This window comes from Berkeleyomyces rouxiae, assembly GCF_048999995.1.
Source record: "Berkeleyomyces rouxiae strain 22BRR77 chromosome Unknown BrBRR77_ptg000007l, whole genome shotgun sequence".
NCBI lineage: Eukaryota > Fungi > Ascomycota > Sordariomycetes > Microascales > Ceratocystidaceae > Berkeleyomyces > Berkeleyomyces rouxiae.
The window spans coordinates 443,393-463,259 of record NW_027396497.1 but is presented as its reverse complement, the minus strand read 5'-3'; the positions used below and the strand labels follow the sequence as shown (position 1 = coordinate 463,259).

The 19,867-nt window shown below is 55.8% G+C and overlaps 5 protein-coding genes across 5 annotated transcripts; 2 read left to right on the top strand and 3 right to left on the bottom strand.

The window, feature by feature from the left end:
• Positions 1-1,757: 1,757 nt before the first annotated feature.
• On the top strand, positions 1,758-3,386 carry BROUX77_005905 (uncharacterized protein; the record flags this gene model as incomplete). Its single annotated transcript, XM_073750830.1, has 6 exons — positions 1,758-2,000; positions 2,057-2,103; positions 2,174-2,269; positions 2,336-2,485; positions 2,556-3,188; positions 3,299-3,386. 6 exons carry the CDS (start codon positions 1,758-1,760, stop codon positions 3,384-3,386), a joined length of 1,257 nt encoding a protein of 418 aa, XP_073603775.1.
• Positions 3,387-3,854: 468 nt separating this feature from the next.
• Positions 3,855-6,001, bottom strand: BROUX77_005904 (uncharacterized protein; the record flags this gene model as incomplete). Its single annotated transcript, XM_073750829.1, has 3 exons — positions 3,855-4,965; positions 5,070-5,545; positions 5,636-6,001. 3 exons carry the CDS (start codon positions 5,999-6,001, stop codon positions 3,855-3,857), a joined length of 1,953 nt encoding a protein of 650 aa, XP_073603774.1.
• A 696-nt stretch (positions 6,002-6,697) lies between these two features.
• On the bottom strand, positions 6,698-9,142 carry BROUX77_005903 (uncharacterized protein; the record flags this gene model as incomplete). Its single annotated transcript, XM_073750828.1, has 1 exon — positions 6,698-9,142. One exon carries the CDS (start codon positions 9,140-9,142, stop codon positions 6,698-6,700), a length of 2,445 nt encoding a protein of 814 aa, XP_073603773.1.
• Positions 9,143-12,051: 2,909 nt separating this feature from the next.
• BROUX77_005902 (uncharacterized protein) lies at positions 12,052-17,549 on the bottom strand (the record flags this gene model as incomplete). Its single annotated transcript, XM_073750827.1, has 2 exons — positions 12,052-17,083; positions 17,173-17,549. The coding sequence occupies 2 exons, from the start codon at positions 17,547-17,549 to the stop codon at positions 12,052-12,054; spliced, it is 5,409 nt and encodes a 1,802-aa protein (XP_073603772.1).
• Positions 17,550-18,036: 487 nt separating this feature from the next.
• BROUX77_005901 (uncharacterized protein) lies at positions 18,037-18,978 on the top strand (the record flags this gene model as incomplete). Its single annotated transcript, XM_073750826.1, has 3 exons — positions 18,037-18,139; positions 18,199-18,323; positions 18,421-18,978. 3 exons carry the CDS (start codon positions 18,037-18,039, stop codon positions 18,976-18,978), a joined length of 786 nt encoding a protein of 261 aa, XP_073603771.1.
• Positions 18,979-19,867: the final 889 nt, after the last annotated feature.

The window sequence follows — 19,867 nt, the reverse complement described above, 5'->3', positions numbered from 1 at the left end:
GACGAGACAGACGCCTCGCTCGCCCGTCTCTTGAGCAGCAAGGCAAGGGCTGCTTGATTGTCTTTTCTTTTTTTGTTGTTCGTCCCGTTCGTTATTCACTCGTCGAGTCGCCCAGTTCAAGTAGCCAAGGGGCCGTCTCATCTCATCTGGTCACATCACAAAGTAACCATATGTACATGGTTAGTTACGTAAGCAACCATGGTTAAGTACAAGTACAAGTACAGAGTCATGAACAGTCATGTACCTGTTTGTACCGCGTACATAACTGCCGACTTGTGCACAACTATCCACTTGTGCATAAATTGCCCATGGCTGCCCCATACTCTAACGAGCCTATTTGCCCCAATAACCCCCTCCCCTCCTCTCTTTTCTGTTCCCCTGGCTCTGCATAAGCACTGCATGTATGCACACCACAAATATGCATGCATAAATAAACAATTGTTCAATGTCCCCGTAATCACCTTTTTTTTTTCTTCTTTTCCCCCGTTTCCCGGGTCCTCTGGACGTTGCTTTTTTGGGAGGTCTTTTTTCTCCATCAAAGAGCTCTTGTTTTAAACTTTCTTTTGTTCTCTGCTCGTCCCGAGCTTTGACTTGCGCGGGGAACAAAGACACATTAGTTACTGCTTGTGACTAGTTTATTAACCCAAAATCCAAGTAGGTAGTACGCCTGCATAACTTGCATATTGACTAGACCCTAGGGTTACGCCCATGCCTCAACACAACAACGGAAAGAGCCCAAGTTCTTACATTGGTTAGAGCTGTACCTTCCTTCTTGGTGGCATCATTCCATTCTCCATTCTCTCAATGTCTCCGCTCCTTTCAGACTCCAGACTCGGGCTTACCTCTCCGCCCTTCTTTTTATTTTCCATTTTCTAGTAGCTGACGAGTTAGTTATAAGCCTTTGTTTTTTTTTTTACCATTTTTCTTTTCATTCTTTGGCTCTTTCCGTTCGCCTCTCTTGTCAGTCTTTCCTTTCTCCCCTTCCCCCCTGTCGTGAGAACATCTTGGGAACTGGCTCCTCTCGCCCCCCTCTTATTTTCTTTTTTCCTTCTGCGGCTTATCGCTTCTTCGCTGTTTCTTGCTCTCTGTCCAAGATAATCGTGGTAGAGCCTGTCTCTCTATTTTTGTAACTTGTCTATTGGACCATTCGCGAGTTGGTTATTCGTAAAGCTTAAAAGAAGAAGGTGCAGCTCAAATAGGCTGTTGCTCAATCACCGGCGTCTACCTGCCAAAGCGGACGGCATTCATTCCAGCCTTTTTTGCTCAAACCCAGGTTCTTTTTTTTTTTTTCTTTTTTTCTTCCTGCTGTTCTTTGTGTTGCTTCTTCCCTTCTTTCCTCCTTTCTCTCCTGCTTCCTTCCCATTCATTCTCCTCCCATTTTACGTTTGTCCTCTGCAGCTTAGAAATCCTCCTCAAGAAGAAAAAAAAACCTCTTTATATTTTCCTTTTTTTTTTTTTTTTTTTTCTCTCTCTTTATATCTCTTGTACCCAGCCCGCCGGTACCCTCAAAAAGCTCCCAAAAAGGCCAGTCCTCGAGTCTGTCCTGGTCGCCGGGCTGTTTCCTTTTTTCATTCTGCACCTTCCACAGCTTCGGCTTGCCGACGAACTCCACCCAAAACCATCGTGAACCTCTTCCCAGCCTCTTCTTTGAGCCTTTATTATTTTTTTTTTTTTTAAATTTGCTTTTGCTTTTCCGCCTTGCCCTTTGGATCCTCTCCGCATCCCCTCCGCCGCCTAGCGCCGCTGCTGCTCTCCACATGGACTCGTCTAGCTTCCTCTCCGGGTCCGGATCCGGCTCTAGCGCCAGCTCCGGGTCCGATTCCCGACCCAGATCCATCAAAACCGCCACCATCGCTGTTACCGCCCCAGATGTCTCCGCTCCCGACGACACCGACGCCGCCGGCGACGTTCCTGGGTCTCCGGCCTCACATGCCTCCCGCCCCTCCCAGTCCTCCGTGGGCTCCAACACTACCAGCATTGCCGCCGACGGGCTCGATGTGGTACGTTTGGGCTTTGTAGCTCTGCCGCGTGTTGTCTCTAGCTAACCCAGTCCCAGGACCCCATATACGAAATGGATGACGATTCTGCCTTTATGAACGAGTCGTACGTGGCTACTCTTGCAACTTTGCTACATGTGCCGTCACCGCCTATACTGACTAGCCTCTCCTCCCAGCGAAATGAACAGAGCCTCACTCACGAGCAGCATGCTCAACTACCGCCAAGTCCACGGCCGGACATACCAGAACTTCACCGAGACATCCGAGTACTGGTACGCACACTTTACCTCTACGAGTGCCGTCTCGACATGCTAACCCACGCGCTTCTTGTGATGCAGGGGCCCCAACGACGAGCAGCAGAATGAGGGTCTCAACCTCACCCACAACATGTTTCACGTGTTGATGGACGGCAAACTGTTCAACGCCCCCATTGGCGACAACCCGGAAAACGTCATCGATGTTGGCACTGGCACTGGTGTCTGGGCCATGTAAGCAGCAACTTAGACCTAGAACAGAGCCTAACCCGCCCGACGCCTACTAACTTGCCGCCCTCTACAGCGACTTTGCAGACCAGTTCCCGCAGGCCAATGTCATTGGTACCGACCTCTCTCCCATCCAGCCGACTTGGGTCCCTCCCAACCTCAGATTCGAGCTCGATGACGCCCAAAAGCCCTGGGCCTACCCCGACAACTACTTTGACTTTGTCCACCTCCGAGTGCTACTGGGCTCTATCCGCGACTGGCCCAAACTGTACAAGGAAATCTTCCGCTGTTTGAAACCCGGCGGCTACTTTGAGCATTACGACTTTTCCTATGTACCCAAGAGCGACGACGGCTCCATCACCCCCAGCAGTGGCTGGTCCGAGTACAGCGCCGCGCTGCTCGAGGCCGGCGAGACCATGGGCCAGACCTTTCGCGTGGTGGACGATAGCCGCAATGTGAACTGGTTTGAAGAAACTGGCTTTGAGGACATTACCGAGATCCGTTACAAGGTGCCGGTCGGCGGCTGGCCGACAAACAGCAAGTACAAGATGATTGGGTACATCAACTACGTGGTCAACGACACGGATCTGGACGGCTACGGCGCCTACTTCCTGACTCGCATTGGCTGGTCGCAGGAGAGGATCAACGCCGTGGTGGACAAGTGCCGCGCCGAGCTGTACGATCACACTGTGCATGTTTACTTTGATGGGTGAGTTTGGCTTTTTCTTCTTGTCCCTTATCGCCATTCCTGGCTACACAAGCCAAATTGTGTAACCTGGAGTATCTCCAACAACCAGCTAACCTCAAAACCAACCCCAGTTCTACTGTATATGGCAGAAAGCCCTTGGACGCCGGGGCTACTGTGCACAGCAGCTCGTCTTCTACGATAGGGCCCAACGGCCCATGAAGAAGACGGATGGACACGCGGGGCTCGTGGGTGGAGGAAGAAGATACCATAATTTGATACGTAAAGAAACGCACAGTAATATCATGATAACAATGACACCGAACCAAATAGACACAAAATAGCCATTTTCTTTTCTCTCTTGCTCCTAGACACTGCCCAGGAAGAAGAATTTCGCCATGTTGTGCATGCAGTTCCTTTTACTAAAAAGAGATCAAGATGTATAACTAGTATAACTAAGCCAAAAGAGAAAACAAACTATGGAAAAGAACAGGAAACTCAAACTCAAACTCCAGGAGCCTAAACCGACGCTTGTTGATTTTTGTACACAAACAGCCATAAAGCGATATGAAAAGCAAGGGAAAAAAAAGAGGAAGCCAAAGACAGAAGCAAATACAAAAAAGAAAAAAAAAAAGGATGACCCCAAGAGACAAACCAACTCCACCACCACAAACTCTACACCTCCCCTCGTCACTTCTTGCTCCGTGCCTTGAACGACCGCAGCGGATCACTCTTGCGCCCGCCACCGCCACCTCCGTTCTTATGCACCTTGAACGACCGGCTCGCGCCCCTCTTCCCGCCGGCGCGGCGCTCACGCTTATCCGCCTTGAAGAACGGCACGAAGCCGCCAGTCGCTGCTGACGCTGACGCTGCCGCCGCCGCCGCGCCGCCCGGCATCAGGTACTCGGGCACATGGCGCAGATGGGCCTGGGTGCGGGCGGCGCGCAGCTCGCCGTCGTGGCGCAGGTGGGCCAGCTCGCCCGGGTTTTCCTCAAAGTGGCGCTTGAGCCTGTCGCTGCGCAGCAGCTCGGCGCGCAGCTCGCGCGTGCGGGCCTCGCGCACGGCGACGCGCGTGACGGCGCGCAGCGCGTCGTTCATGCGGTACCGGAACGCCTCGACCTGCCCCATGTCAAAGGCGTACGGCTTGACGGTCTTGCCCAGCCGCGCCTGCTGCTTGGTGATGCGCGCGAGAATCTTGTCGTCGTGCGCCGCGCTCTCGACCGTCGTCGGCAGGTGCTTGCGGTACTTGTCGGCCGGGATTACAAACGAGAGCGCCATGCCGCGCTTGCCCGCGCGCGCGGTCCGCCCGATGCGGTGCGTGTACGACTTGGCTGTCGTGGGCAGGTCGAAGTTGACGACGCAGGCGACGTTTTTGAAGTCGATGCCGCGGCTGACGCCGTATTCCTTGTCCTTGCGGCGGGCTTGGGCCTTGGCTTTTTTGGACTTTTTGGTGGCGGGTTCTGCGTCGGTGGGAGTCGGGGCGGCGTCGGCGGAGGCGGCGGCAGCAGCTTCTTCGTTGTCGGCGTCCTCGTCGGCTACATCCTCATCGCCGAGAACTTCGGACTCGTCGCTGGCAATAATAATGTCGTAGACGTTCTTGTTGAACTCTTCGACAACGTGTATGCGCGAGTTGACGGGCAGCTCAGAGTTGAGAATACACGAGCGGATGCCAAACTGCTCAAAGTAGAGCTTCAGACGGTAGCAACGGTCGACGTCGGCCACGAAAATGATACTCTTGCCCTGGATCAACTTGAGCTTGTAGATGACGTAGGTCAAAAGGAACTTGTCATCTTCACTGCATCTGTTGAAAGGGAAACAAAAAAAAGGCGGTTAGAATCACAGCTGACGTCGTTGGCCACACCACAAACACACGAAGAAAAAAAAACCACCCGCATTGCAACTCACTTGACAACAAACTGCTCAACGCCCTCGCCGTCCTTGTCCGTCTCCACCAGATTCAGCACCACGGGGCGCGAGCAAAACAGGCCCTTGAGCGTCTCGACATCGGTCGTCAGCGTCGCGCTCACCATCACCGTCTGCACGTCCTTGGGCAGCTTGGCCGCGACATTCTGCAGGTCGTCGTCGTACCCGTAGCTGAGCACCAGGTCCGCCTCGTCAACCACCACGTGGCTCAGCCGGCCGGCCGCCAGCGCGCCGTTGGCCATGTTGCTCCACGCGCGCGACGGCGTCGATACCACAATGTCGGGCGCGTTGGACAGCAGCGACCGCTGCACCGCGTCCGAGAACTTGTCCGTCAGCTTGACCGCCTGTATGTCCTTGGCGCAATAGGCCGACAGCGCGTCGATGGCCTTGTGCACCTGGTCGGCCAGCTCGCGAGTCGGGACGAGGATCAGCGCCGCCGTGAAAGCAGCCGAGTCATTCTAGAGGACCAAAGAGCCATGGTTAGTAACAGGTCGCAGAGGCCCGCTGGCAACGTCCCGTCCCGTCTTTGAAAAAAAAAAACAACTCACCTGCTTCCGGCGCACAATCGCCTGCAGCACAGGCAGCAGATACGCCGCTGTTTTGCCCGAGCCAGTCTTGGCCTTGGCCAGCACGTCCTTGCCCTCGAGCGCGAGTGGGATGGCCTTGCGCTGCACCAGCGTCGGCTGCTGGTAGCCCTCCTTGGCGATGGCCTGCAGCAGCCGCGGGTCCAGGCCAAAGTCGGCAAACGACACCTCGCTCTTGGCGTCGGGCTTCTTGGTCGGCTCGGCAGCCTCGCTGGTTGGCGCCGCGGTAGAAGCCACAGGGGACCTGGCGGTCGCGGCGGCGGGGACGGGCTCGGATTCGGGCTTGGGCGCGGCGGTGGCGGCCTTGGTCGACTCGTGTTTGCGCTTCATGACGGTCTGTGATATGTGCGGATGTGTATGTGTGGAATCGTCGAGGCGAGCTCAAAAAACAAGAGAACCTAGACAGATGCAACTATCCGAATCAAAAAGGGCCGCTTGTTGGTATCGATGAGCTTAATGAGAAAGGCTCTGTCCTCGTTGTTCCAGCAGCCTCTCAATCATCCAAACTTTCCCATAACTTTTTTTTTGCTGCGATAAGGCAAGGGCCCCGCTGTTATTATCGATAAGATCGTTGAAACTGTCAAGAGTTAAATGGCTGCATGGAATGGATAGAGTCCAACTACTTTCTCCTAAGAAACAATGGGGCATGCATTCAAGATCAACCATCTACAGTTAACTGCAATTAAACGAGTACCGGTCATTATTACGTCTACATCTACAACATTCATTCCACGCCGCAAATTTTCAGATAACTTCATCTGTATTGTTGTGTTCCATGTGAATAGAAGAGAATATGAACAGTGCAAAGAAAATGCATAAAAAAGCCAAAGCGTCTAGAATACACACAATCGTGACAAAGGCGACAAAAGAAAGAAGAGAAAGGGAAAAGGAAACAAAAACAGCCCCCGCCAAAAAAGAAAGCCAGACACATGCGCCATCCCACAAAGAAAGAGACGGAGATTTCAATTTTCTTATTTGTTTAATAAAAGAATCGAAACGCCCCATCCCATCGTTCTTACAAGTTGCTTACAGCGAGCGGCGGGCAAGGCGGGCAGCACGACGAGCAGAGCGGCGGCGCTTGCAGCCCGAGGCGGCCTTGCCAGTGGTAGATGAGGTAGGCGAAGAAGAGCTAGTGCCAGTACTAGCTCCCGTGGTAGGGGAGGACGGCGTAGCGATAGTGGTGCTGTTACCAGTGCTACCGCCGTAGGTGGCGCCAGTGCTGCTTCCCTTGTCAGCAGCCAGGATGGCCTTGGCGGCCTGCTCAGCAGCAACCATGACAATAGCCTGGGTGTTGCCGACGGGGAGGTCGGGGTGGATGGAGGCGTCGGCGACGAACAGGTTGTCGGTGCCCCAGACCTTGGTATCGGTGCCAACAACGGACTTGCCGTCGTTGGTGGCGCCCATGGCAGCAGAAGCAACGTAGTGGGAACCAGTGACCCAGGTAGCAGACATACTCTCAGCGGTGGCGTTGCTGGGCAGACTCAGAGTGCTGTTGGGCTGCTTAGTGAAGTCAATCAGGCGCTGCATGAAGGTCTGGATGGCCTCCTTGTCGCCGTCAGTGGTCAAGTAGGGCTGAACTCCAAATTGTGTTGAGCCATCAGCACCCATAACCAGAGAACCAGAAGAGGTCAGACCGTGGGTCAGGTAGATCTTCATCTGGATGGTGTTGTTGGCAGGGGCATTGCAGGTGCCCTGGATGTAGCGAACAGTGTTGTCAGCGTTGGTGACCGAGGTCCAGAAGTTCAGACGCTGGCCAGACTGAGACAGAAGACCCGACTGCTGGGAAAACAGATCAATGTTGGTCTGGTTGGGCTTGGTGAAGGCAGTGGAAGGCAGAGACTGCAGAGGAGTCTTGGTGGTCAGCTTGACGGTGAAGATGGGGTGATCCTTGATACCCTCACCAACAGGTAGGTTGATCCAGTCAGCCTGGTCGGGCAGGGTAACGGCGACAGAACCGCTCTTGACAGTCTCAATCTGCTCAGTGGGACCAATACCAGAGTTGATGAGCAGGCGGGGGGAAGAAAGGGCACCAGCAGTGAGGACAACAGCGCCACCGGCATTGACGTTGATAATCTGGCGTTGGCCATTGATCTCGACCTCGACACCAGTGACGGTGCTACCAGTGCGAACGGCACGGATGACCTTGGCGTTGATGGTAAGTTTGAAGTTGCTCATGGCCTCGGCAAGTGGAAGGTAGTCGTGGATAGGGCCACCACGCATACCATCCTTGATCAGCCACGGGGGGTGGGAGAAGATGTCGTGCTTGGACTCAACATCGGTCAGAGCATCGACGGAGCTGAAGCCGTTGCCGCTCAGGAACTGGGAGACGACATTGTAGGCAGCCTGGTCATAACGCTCGCCATCGGCAGAGGACATGATAGTACCAGGGGTACGCTCGTACAGAGCATCAGCGGAGGCTTTGACGTCATCCCAGTTCCAGCCAGCAGGCCAGTTCTTGAAGTCACCGCTGTTAGGCTTGACCCACATCATGGCATTGATCATACCGGAGCCACCAAGAATGCAACCAGCCATGGAAGCAGTGTCGGTGCAGTATTGGCCGGTCTGGATGGCTGAACTCAAGTAGTAAGCCATGGCAGGGACATCATACTGGGTAACGGAGGAGTTCCAGCTGACAAAGGAGTCACCGCCAGTGGAAGCACTGGACTTGCCACCGCGCTCAAGTAGCAGAACACTCTTGCCAGACTCGGCGAGACGTTCAGCAACAATGAGACCGGCAACACCGCCTCCGGCAACAATGTAGTCGTAGGTTTCGTTGGAGACAGTGGCGTTGGCGATGGGGGTGGTGGAGTTGCCGTAGGGGGCAGATGCGCTGGGGCTATCAGAGTAGCTGGCAGTGCTGGCCATGGCAGCCCAGGTGTCGTACTCAGTGCTAGTGGCGTTTGCGAAGGGAGCACCAAACAGACCGAAGCCGGAGCCGTGGTAGGTCAGGGCACCAGCAGCATTTGAGGGGTCGTCGAGGGCGGTAGACGACAGAGCCCAACCAATGGTGGCAGTAGTGTCGGTAGAGGTCCAAGATCTGTCATCGCCAGTGATGCAGCCCTTGCACAGGAAAGTGTAGGTAAAGGAAGAGCTGTTGACGCTAACACCCTCCTTGATGGGCATCAGCTCGAAGGTGCTGTTGGTAGTCAGGACCTCGGGGTTGGTGTAACCGGTAGCAGTGCGCAGAGAAGCAACAACGTCGCTGCCAGAGGGCTGGGCAACAACCAGGATGGTGTTGGTCATGGATCCACCCAGGGAAATGGCGCCGTAGCCAGCAGAGACGGGAACGGTGATTTGACCAATGAAATCAGTGCCGATGGTCTTGGGCAGAGCAATACCGACAGAGAAGCCGGAGGCGGGGTCAACGTGGCGGCCGAAGTTGATGCCGGTGAGGGGATCGCTGTAGGGCTCGAGAACCTGAGCCATGGCGGCCGAGGCCATCAGGCCAACGGTGTAGAGAACTTTGGACATGGTGAAGAGGTGATGTGGAATTTTCGTTGTGACTTCTGGTAGAGAGCGACGAGGGGTTGTTATAACGAGTGTAATAGAAAGAGGCGTGTGCTACACAGATTCCAGTTAAGAGATTGGCAATGTAGAACAAAGGGATCTACAAGAAGGAGAGGAATCCGGCTATCAAAGCCTGGGAGAATCAGAAGAGAAAAGAACGACTACGGCAACCAGTGCCAACTGAAAAGAACGATAAAGAAAAAGAGTGAAGTAACCACAACGAATAGCAATTCACCGGGAAGCTGAAGAGAAGAAAAGAAAGGGAAAACAGAAGACCAGACGAAAGGGTCGTGGGCCATATAAAAGCAGCACTGCTCTTGCATCAACTATGAGATGGATTTATGCTGAAGGAGCCCTCCAAGTGGTCAGCTGTGGTAACCGTGTCGCACGTTCATGGTGGCGGGTTCTATGTTCTCTTTTTCCCGGGGCCTTGCTCCCAGCTCTGCCAGGTTGTGGCCACCCATACCGGTGATTTCGGAATGTGTGATTGTTGGTAGGTTTGGTAGCTATGTCCGGCTTGCTCCCTGATAAGATATGTACATGGAGACAGGGGCCATGGCTCTCTAGGGCATGGAGCCGAGATGTTAGGCCGGCTTCCTTTGTGTTTGGGCTTAGTGGGGATGGAATGCAGTGGGCGTTAGCCAGGTACAAGTTGTTACTGTGTGTAACTAGCTAGTATATCCATAACAAACAGGCTTTGCAAGACCATTCATTCTTTATTAGTTTATAGGGAGGCAGCAAACCGGTTAGTCTTAGCATGGGGCCAGTAACTTTTAGGAGCGAATGTTGTTGTTTGACAATTTTGTCTGAGCTCAGAAAATCACGAATCAACTTGCTGATGTGTCTGACGGGGTGATTGGCAAAACCGCTGCCGCGTGGGTGACGTGGGTGACAGGCCAGCACGAGCTTACCATGCGAGACTGTTTTCCCGCATGGCATGACATGTCAGTCACACTTTTCTCACTGCAAGAGAAAACTTGATGCCTAGTCGGGGGTATTGTCTTCCGTTCTAAGAGCAAGCGAGAAAAATAGAGCAAATCAGTTCCCTCATACATAATCAACTGGCGATGGGGGACGCTCAAGACCAATGAGATACGGCGAACTATGCAATATCCTTTTTCTAGTTGGTTGATCCTTGTTCTAGGCGCACAAGAGATGTGATGTACAAGTAACTAGTATTTATTGTGCTCAGTCGTCATGCAAGGGGCGCACAATAGGAAGAGGCACGTGGAGGTCGCCGTCCCAACTTGCCGCCTTGAATGTGTGGATTTTGGATTTGTGGCCGGGTCTCACTTGGTCAGGTAAAAACATTGGATGCTATTGGCGCAAGTATATGTTTGATAGTCAGGTGATCGTAGTAAAAGGGCCGGTTGGTGAGACAGTACACAGGACGTCACGGAAGAAGAGAGAAGCATCCAAGTGGCCAAAGGGGCAAAGCCAGCACATTTCCAGATGCAAGGTACCCGGGGCCCAGCCAAGTTTCAGACTTGTGTGCCTGTAATCCGGGACCAGCACTGGCGTAATCGCAAAATAGTGGACTCTGGCTGGCTGGCCCTGCATTGACTCAAGTTCGCGGGGCCTGCTTCAGATGATGAACTAGAGTGTTACAGATTTGAGCAGCGGTTGTTTATATGGCAGCTAAGCTGTTACAGATCGAGTCCGATGGGGCGCAACATTGGCAGATGGGCGCAAAACATGGCTGGTCCATTGATATTAGCAGGCCGGCGGGGCTGCTCAGATTTCCCGTGTGGGAGCTGACGCACGCGTTCAATCCAGCCTTTGCCTGCAGGCCGGGCCAAGCGAGGAGTGCGCGATTGTCCAGTCGACAATCGGAGGCATGCTGAAGCGCGTGGTAGTGGCGTGTCATTCTTCGCGAAGAGATAGCGAGCCGTCAATACAAAGGCGATTGTAGTTGCAGCCAAAAGGGGACTCAAGATGAGCAGCCAGGAACACGTCTAGGCTGTGCGCAGGAGAACCACAACTGAGACACCCAAACCTGGTCAGTGCCAAGATTCCAGATAACCTAAATTCCATGTCACAGATTGATTCTCGAAGACCCCTTACCACGCCGTGGCCCGAATAGGAAAAGCTGCCGGGACTGATGGTGCTCAACCCTGGTTTGGACATCTGAACACACCCACACAACAAAAAGCTTAGCCATTCTATCAGCCGGTTATTTGTTTCTCCACGCAATGCAAGAGGGCGAACATGTTCTTTTCTCTTTTCAGTGCGCGCTGGGACCATCGGAGGCAAGCGGGAAGATCGGGTTCGGGGTCCGGATGCCAGCAAAGGCGCGACAGACTCAGCGCAGAGGCTTTGTCATCAACAGCAGCAATTTATGAGATCCATGAACCCTTGGCCATGTTCTGAGCCGTAAACACAAGCGCCGGCTGCCATGCAAGACGAGAGAAGCGAGCCCCAAGGAGAATAAAAAGGCATGCGAAATTGGGAAGAAAAAAGAGCACAAAAGAGGAGCTGCAAATTCTTCTAGCCAGCCAACCAGCGGCTGGCTAAATCAGGCTCCGGGGCACGTTCTCATCAGGAACGGAAGGAACGACCCGTGAATGTTTGAGCCAAGAAGGTGCTGACGAGTCCCTTCCTTGAATAGACTGGGAGACCGGGGCTTTGACGGTCGGTTGTACCTCGGCAAAAAGGACGCTAAGATTTGGCCCTGCAAATCCCAAACCTTAATTCCCTTGCTCCTCAACCTGGTGGGTCGTGCGCTGAGTAACCCACGGCGTAGACCCTAACACACATTACAACAACATCACACAACGAGAACGACTAGTCAACCAAGTATTCTAGTGTATACACATATGGAAAATGCTAGCAACTAATTAAAATCACGCCGGCCCCTAATTTTATAGCCCCATCTACTGCAACATAGCATCCAGGTTCTCACCGAGCACCGTCTCAATCTTGACAATCCATCTGTGCGTCTCCTTCTCCACTGTCTCGTCATTGTCTTCTTGTAGTTCGCCAATAAACGGCAGCATCTCCGGCAGCATGGCTAGCCACTCTTCGCCATGAACATCCGTCATCTTCTGCTCCGCCAGAACCGCGGCCAGACGGACTCCGGCAGTCTCGCTGCGCAGGTGCTTGAGCAGCGCGCTGTTGAGCTCCTTCTGGTGCACCTGCGAGTCCGCCGCGCCAGCCAGCGCCACCGTGGCGTCAATGAGCGCCGTGGGCGGCTCAGTCACAGATGCAGCACGGCCAAACTGCGCCACAAGCACGGTGCTGATGGTGTTGAAGTTTGTAGGGTTTTGCCAGAACTCGTCCGAGTCGTGCTTGAAGCAGGTCTCCAGCACACGGAGGACGCTATCCTGTAGGCGGCGCTCGTCAGCAGACTTGCCGGCGGGCATCGACAGGATGCGAACTGCATCGTCCAGAATGTACGAGGCATAGTTGGTGACAATGCCCTTGAGCGCGTCGAAAAACGCTCCCAGGAAGTTGTAGACGGACAGAGACCGCAGAGCACGGCCGGCAGTGTCGGCAGCAGGCAGTGCGGTTGACGACCACTCGACAAGGCGGCCAAAGACGGGCCTGAACACGACGTCGTTGAGCTTGTAGATCAGCTTGAGCGCCACAGCATTGACAGCGGCCTCCAGAGCACCGAAGCGAGGCGAAGCCAGCTCCGACAGTTGACCGTGAGATGTAGCGATGCGGCGCATATCCAAAGCCTCGAACATCAGGGCACTCAGCGGCGCCACATTCTTGGAAATGGTGGCCTTGCTGTGCTTGTCAATGGCCTTGCCCAGCAGTGCCAGGTGTGCCTCGGCCGCGGCAAAGCCGGCCTTGACGGATCCAGCCCAACCCTTGGCCAGAGCCTTGAAGACCGTCTTGGGCTCCAGCATGGTGACAAGTGCTTCCAGGCATTCGACACGGGCGCTTGAGGCCTCGCTGGCCAGGTCTTCGATGGCAGCCGAAGTGTGCGATACAAGCAGCAGTTTGTCCAGAACAGAAGCCGAGATCATGTACGGCAGCTGTTGAGCAACGGCTAGAATCAAGGTGTAGCATGCAGAGTGCAGCTCGACAGAAGACTCGCTCTTGGAGACAGCCTGCACAGACTCGGCCAGGTAGGTAATGACGCGGGCCAAGGCTCCGGGCAGCACAGGGACAATAGCGTCCTGAAGGACATCGACAAGGGACGCGAGGCACAAAAGTGCCATGATGCGCAGTCGGTCGTCCGAGGAGCCCAGGCACGAGTCGCCAGCAACAGTTGTAGCAGCAGCCAAAACACCCTCGACATCCTTGCGACCATACTTTTCCGCCAGCTTGTCGATGCAGGCCACAGCAGTGTGCTTGTAGCGCACGTCCTCGGAGTCGCGGAGCGCGGCAATGAGAGTGGGCAGGAAGCCCAGCAGCACGGTACGCGAGGCGGCATCGGTGTTGCTCTCGGCATCGATGCGCGACTCTAGAGCCTGCAGCACGCGGTGGCGCAGTCCCATATCGGAGCGGTCCAGAAGACCCTCGACAGCCTTGACGAACTCGCCGACAGAAAGTAGGTTGAGCAGCGACGCCAGCGCGTTGCCGCACTCCTTGCGCAGAGGCTCCTGCGCCTTGAGCTTCTCTGCCAAAATGATAATGCCCTCCAGCAGACGGCTGTAAATCTCGCGGGCTTCAGCAGACTCCATGTCGTCCTTGGCCATGGCCTTGACAGCCTGGGCCTTGAGCCGGCGACCGCTGAGCAGGGAAGTTACAGTGGTGAGCTGGCGCAGAGCAACCTCTGGCGGGTTCTGGACACCCTTGAGTGCATCGCCCAGTAGAGCGGAAGCCATTGTAGGCGGGGCGGCATAGACCTCGGACACAAGGCCAACCAGCTTGGTGCAAGTGTCAAGCTGCACAGAGACAGAGTACTTGCGCGCCAGCTCGCCCACAAAGGCCAGAATACTTGAGCTAGCGTCCTCCTTTTGCACCAACATGGCAACAACCGCAAACAGGAACTCCTGTGCGCCCAGAGTCTCGACCAGAGTGGCAAACAGACGTTGGCGGCGATGCGCAGGCACGTGGCTGTAGGAGGCTGTGAAGCTCAGCAGCAGCTCGGCGGCAGAAGATACAGGATTGCGCTTGCCGCGGCGGAACGAGTCAAGCAAGGGGGGCACGACCTCTTTGATGGTTTGGTTGACGACGTAGGCAGAGTAGTCGTCGCTTTGGCGCAGAATGGACGCGCCCACAAAGGCAAATACAGGCATGACGACGTGCACGACAACCTCGGGAGCCGTGGCCGCTAGACTGGCAATGACCAGCAGAGCCGAATTTTGCACAACAGGGCTGGCAGTCGTCTGGATGCAGTTGACAATCAGCTCACCGTGGCTCTGGGGGATGTTGAGTGTCAGGCCCGAGTTGGCGCGGTAAACGGGAATGATGGCTAGAATGCTCTGTAGAATAAGGTTCTGCAGGTATCCCATTTCGGAGCCGATGACGCTGCGGAAGGCGTGCAACTTGGATAGCACTTCGAACAGACTGCTAAGAACCTGAGGGTGATTAGCCGGGCCTGCGCCTTCAACCAGCTGCAGGACAAAAGTAGCGCGGCGCAGGGCAGCGTTGGCGGGTGCCGCAGCAGGGCCTTCCAGGGACACACGGCGACGCTTCTCGGAGGTCTCGGTAGTAGAAGCAGTCGAGGACAGCGACGTAGGCATGTCGAGCGTAGCCAAAAAGGCCAGTAGCACATCGGTGTCCAGCTGCACGTTTCGCAGTAGCTCAGCAGCTTCGCTGGATACGGTGTCTGGGCTTTCGGCGGCCTGGCTCAGCTCTAGCATGGTCGCAGCAATAGAGGAGCGTGTGGCGCTCTTCATAGCAGGCCACATGCTCTGCACACGGCTGAAAATGGCCTGCGTGAAGCCGGTACGACCTTCAGTCTGGGCGGCCTCGCCGTCAGTCTCGCCCGTGGCCACGGCGTTCTTCTTGAGAATGGCAAGAAGGCTCTCAAGACCCTTGGCGTCGTTGGGAACAATGACGCCGACAATTTGCTTGTTAAGGGCTTCAAGGTCAACGTTGTCACGCTGGCCTAGGCGCAGGGCCTCTTCAGGCGTCAACTCGGCCCACCAAAGAAGAACGTGAAGCAGCAGCTGAGTGCGCGTGGTGCTGCCGACACCCTTGACGCGGTTGATGGCGTTGAGCAGGCGGCTCTTGACGACAAGCGACGGCGTAGCGCTGACCTGGCCGGCCAAGAACGTGAGCAGGCTCAGGCGCGCGCTGCTTTTCATGGATGACTTGCTGGAGTCGAGCACGGCCTCAAGCGTCGAGCACACGTGATCATGCGACATGATGCACTCCTCCAGTGACGGCATCAGAATGTCGCGCAGCGTAGCGCTTGCCATGGTGGTTGTCAGCCACTGCAGCTTCTGGCCTTGGGCATATAGCTTGGCCTGGCCCCAGACGGGCAACTGCGGCAGCTTGGACGTCTCGGGGTAGATGCGGTCGACGACGATGAGCAGGTCGGTGGCGGCCTGACGCACCTTTTTGGACGGGTCGTTGAGAGCAGCCATGCAGTAAGGAAGAAGGGCCTGGAAGTCGTGGCCACTGACGTCCTTTTCTTTGAGTCTGTTCTTGATCATGTCCAGGGCGGCGGCGCGGGCCAGCGCCGGATAGGCGCCGCTGAGAATGCGCAGGAAAAACGCAATGTATGTAGTGTCGGAAACGGCCGAGCCATGTGACAGCACGGGTAGCTTGCAGAAGTCGTCAAACATGGTCTGGTCGGTCGGCTGCGACGACACGATGAGCAGGAACACGCGGGTCAGAGTCTCAAACACGGCGCCGGCCTCGCCTGAGAGACACGGCGATAGACGGGCCTTTTCGGTCTTGAGCGCTGCGAGAGTCTCGCGGACATCTTCCTTGATCTCGGCAGTGTCTTTTCCGGCGTCTGTCTCGGAAGCAGCGGCAGGCTCCAGGGCCTTTTTGCGGCGGATGGACATGTCGAGCTTCATCTCAAGGGCGTCCATGTCAAAGTCGAGGTCCTCGATGGCAGCCTGGATAACCTCGCCACACTCGCCCTGGTCGGTTGACAGATCGATCAGCACAGTTCCAATGTCCTTGCGCATAAGGCCATCCTTGTCGCTCTCGTCATCGAGGCGCATGGCAGTCACCAGCAGCACCTTGAACAGCACAAACAGCTGCTTGGCGGTGAGGATGCCGGCCATCATGATGCCCTTGATGATGCGCAGACCGCGCGAATCGCCCTTTTTGAGCGAGCGCTCGGCCAGAGCCAGGCAGAGGCCGTTTGCCAGCTTGTCGATTCTCCACTCGCGGCCAATCTCAATGAGGTGCTTCTCGACATCAGCCACCTTGAGCAAAGCCTTGGCTACCTTGCCCGAAACCTGCTTGGCAGAGCGGTACTGCGAGAGAATGGCCATGCAAATAAGACCAGAGCGCACAGTCTCGCTAGTCCAACCGGCCACGACCTGCTCCATAAAGGCAGAGACGGCCGAATCGCCCAGATCTCCCTTGGAGACAAACACGGACAGGGCCATGTAGGCGGCAATCTGCAGCTGAGGCACCTGTTTCATGACGAGAGCCTCGCCAAGCGCAGGGCCGACGCGATGCAGAAGTGACATGTCGTTGTCGGCCTGGATAGCCATGCGGCCGGCCTTGGCCTTGTCAAGCTGGCCGTTGATGGCCTCGGTCATGATGCCGCCCCAGAAGGAAATGAGGGTCTGGTAGTGGTGTAGCGAGCGGGCCGACTCGAGGGTGTACTCGGACAGCAGGGCCAGGAAGGCGGGCTGGTTGACAGCCTGCAGCACGATGGCGGCGCGCGGCGGGTTTTGTGCTGAGCGGACGTAGGGGCTCAGGAAGCGGTACTCAATGGGGAGAGTCTTAGGGAGGATAGAGAGGAGGGTGACGAAAGCGGGGATGGAGTGGAAGGGGAGGAAGGTGGTCAGCAGAATGGCGGTGTTGTACTCGTGTATTCTAGAGAGAGAGAGAGGGAGAGTTTGTTAGCACGGGGGCCAAGTCAAGGCGATAGAGTCGCAGAGCATAGAGCAGCAAGCAAAGCATACCTGAAGCGGCGGATCAGCCACTCAATGGCCTTGATAGCGGGCATCAGGCGCAGGCGGCTCCCGGCAAGACGCAGGAAGCTCTCGATCTTGCGGTCCAGCTGGGTGTTTTCCTCTTCGGACAGCGCAGCGCGGTCCTCGTCCTGGCTCTGCTCGCTGAAGAGAGTGTTGCCAAAGGGCACGAAGCGGGCATCGAGGCCGCACAGGTCCTCGAAGCCGCTGTAGCAAGCCTTGTAGATGGCATGGTATGTTTGAGTGGCGGCAATCTTGTGGTCCCAGATCAGCGACTTGGAGTGGGCAGCCTTCTGGGCCTTGATGTCGAGAGTGGCCTTGGACTTGGTCGAGATCTGCGCCAGCTGGGCGGCGAGAGAGGTGGCCATGGCGGAGGGAGGAGGAGGGGAACTTTTATGATTAGAGAAGCAAGAAAGCAAACATCGGCAGGCAAAGAAAAAGAAATAGGAAGAAACGCTGGCAGCAACAAACAGGATGGATTCCAGGCACGACAAGCAGCCAAAAAAGTTGGCGATGCTTTGGCGATGCTTCCAATGCGTCGCTCGCAAAACATGAAGCAAGCAAAAAAAAAAAAGACGGGTGGGGCGCTGATAGACAGACTGACCAATGGTGTGTCGTAGTGATAAGGACACCCGATAAGATGGCTACCCCGGTATCTGTATGCTAACCCTAACCGTAAGATAACGACCTTCACCTTCCTTGCCCGTGGCCACGACCGTGGTAAGTTTATCTCCCCGATGGGAGCTGCATGAGATCAACAGATAAAAATCCTCTTGTAACCGATGGGACCTGTAGTGCCGGGTTTCACCTCAATCTAAAACACCCAGTCCTCCAAGTAGTTTTGCTCCCGCCGCCATGCACACTCTCCCTCCGCAGATTGTGCTCCTGGGCGACTCGCTCTTTGAATTCTCAGTGCCGGTTTCCAACGGCTTCTCGTTCTATGCCGAGTTGCAGAACTGTGGGTGCCCACGTCCCGAGCCGCCCGCTGGCTGCCGGCGCCTGACTGACGCTTTCCAGACTACATCCGCCGCTACGATGTTGTAAACCGCGGCTTCTCCGGGTGGAACACAGACCACATGGTTTCGTGGCTGCCGCAGATCATCCGGCCGCCGGCTGAGACTGTGGCTCCGATCAAGTACTTGGTAAGACAAGCCTTGCCTCTGCAGTCTGCAGCACACGTGGCGCTGTGCGTCTGGAGCCGGCTTCTAGAACGTTTAATCTGACATGTTTGCCTCCTAGGTGGTTCTGCTCGGCGCCAACGACGCTGTTCTCCCGCTGCCCACCACCAAGCAGCATGTGCCCATTGACGTGTACCGCCAGAACCTCAAGGCCATTGTCGGCCACGCAAATGTTCGGGCCCACAACCCGACGGTCATCCTGGTGACACCGCCACCGGTGGACGAGATGCGCACCGAGGTGGTGGACGTGGCTGACGGCCACCCGTGCTCGGTGCGCAGGGCCACCACCAGCGCGGCATACTCGCAGGTGGTGCGTGAGGTGGCGAGCGAGATGCCCGGCGTATTTCTGGTGGATCTGTGGAAGGGCATCATGGACAAGGCGCTTGAGATGATGGGGGACGCAGACACGGCCGGCCTCGCCATCGGCGCCGAGAACGGCTGGCTTGGGGACCCGCGGTGTGGCCGGAGAGGCGGTCTGGAGGTTCTGCTGCCGGACGGGCTGCACATGAACGGCGATGCTTACAGGGTGCTTTTCGGGCTGCTTAAGAGCCATTTGCCAGAGCCAGACGAGGGCCGGGGGGACTATGTATATCCCCCGTGGCGGGCACTCGCAAAGTGAGGTAATATAAACTACATGCATAGTGCCTCATTCCAGAATAAGAGCGGCTTAATGTTTCAGGGGGCTGGGCTTCTGTTGTGTGTAGCAAGGAAGCCCTGTGAATATGTAGCTGAACAGCGCTAAATCTGCCTCGTACAGCGCCAATGCCCCTGTGATGCTCCTTGGTCTTGCCGCTCTCCCTCCTATACTCCCCAGATTGCCGCTGCATCCCTTCTGTATTCCTCGGTCGCACCCCCTGTAATGGCCTTCCCCCATTTTCTGTGTGATTCCACAAACTTCGAGCTGCGATTTGGCCTTTTTATTCTTTGTTTTTTCTCCTTTCATCTTCAACGTTTCAAGGCAGCGTCAAAGCCGCTAATCGCCAGTCACTTTTTATTTTTGCTTTTGCTCGTGCTGAATCACGCCCTTTTATTAGCTTCATTTTTTTATCGCTTTCGGAGCTACCCAAAGCTGTATGTTCACTGCCCAGCCTTTACGCTCCGCCCCGTCACCATCTTTTGCGGGCATCCGTCACCGCCGTCTCCAGCTCTCCGCCCTCCGTCCGCCCCACCACGTCCACACAATCCACCTCCGGACCCATCAGGATTCCCTCTCTGTAGTGTGTCCGCCAGTCTTCACCTCCGCCCGACGCATCTCGTACTCATCGTCTGTTGCCGGTAACTGAAGCCAGCTGCCCCGTGCCCGGTTCTCAGCTCGCGGGCCTGTCCAACTCCCGCCTCCGCCGGCTGCTCTGTCCGATTTCTTCTGCTGCCACCGTTGCACCGCCACATCCATCGTCTGCCACCGCCTGCCACCGCCTGCCACCGCCTGCCACCGCCTGCTACCATCTCCTGCTCTGCCTTTTAGCCCCTCTCAGCCACTCCTCTCTCCGGCCAGCCTCGTCTCAGCA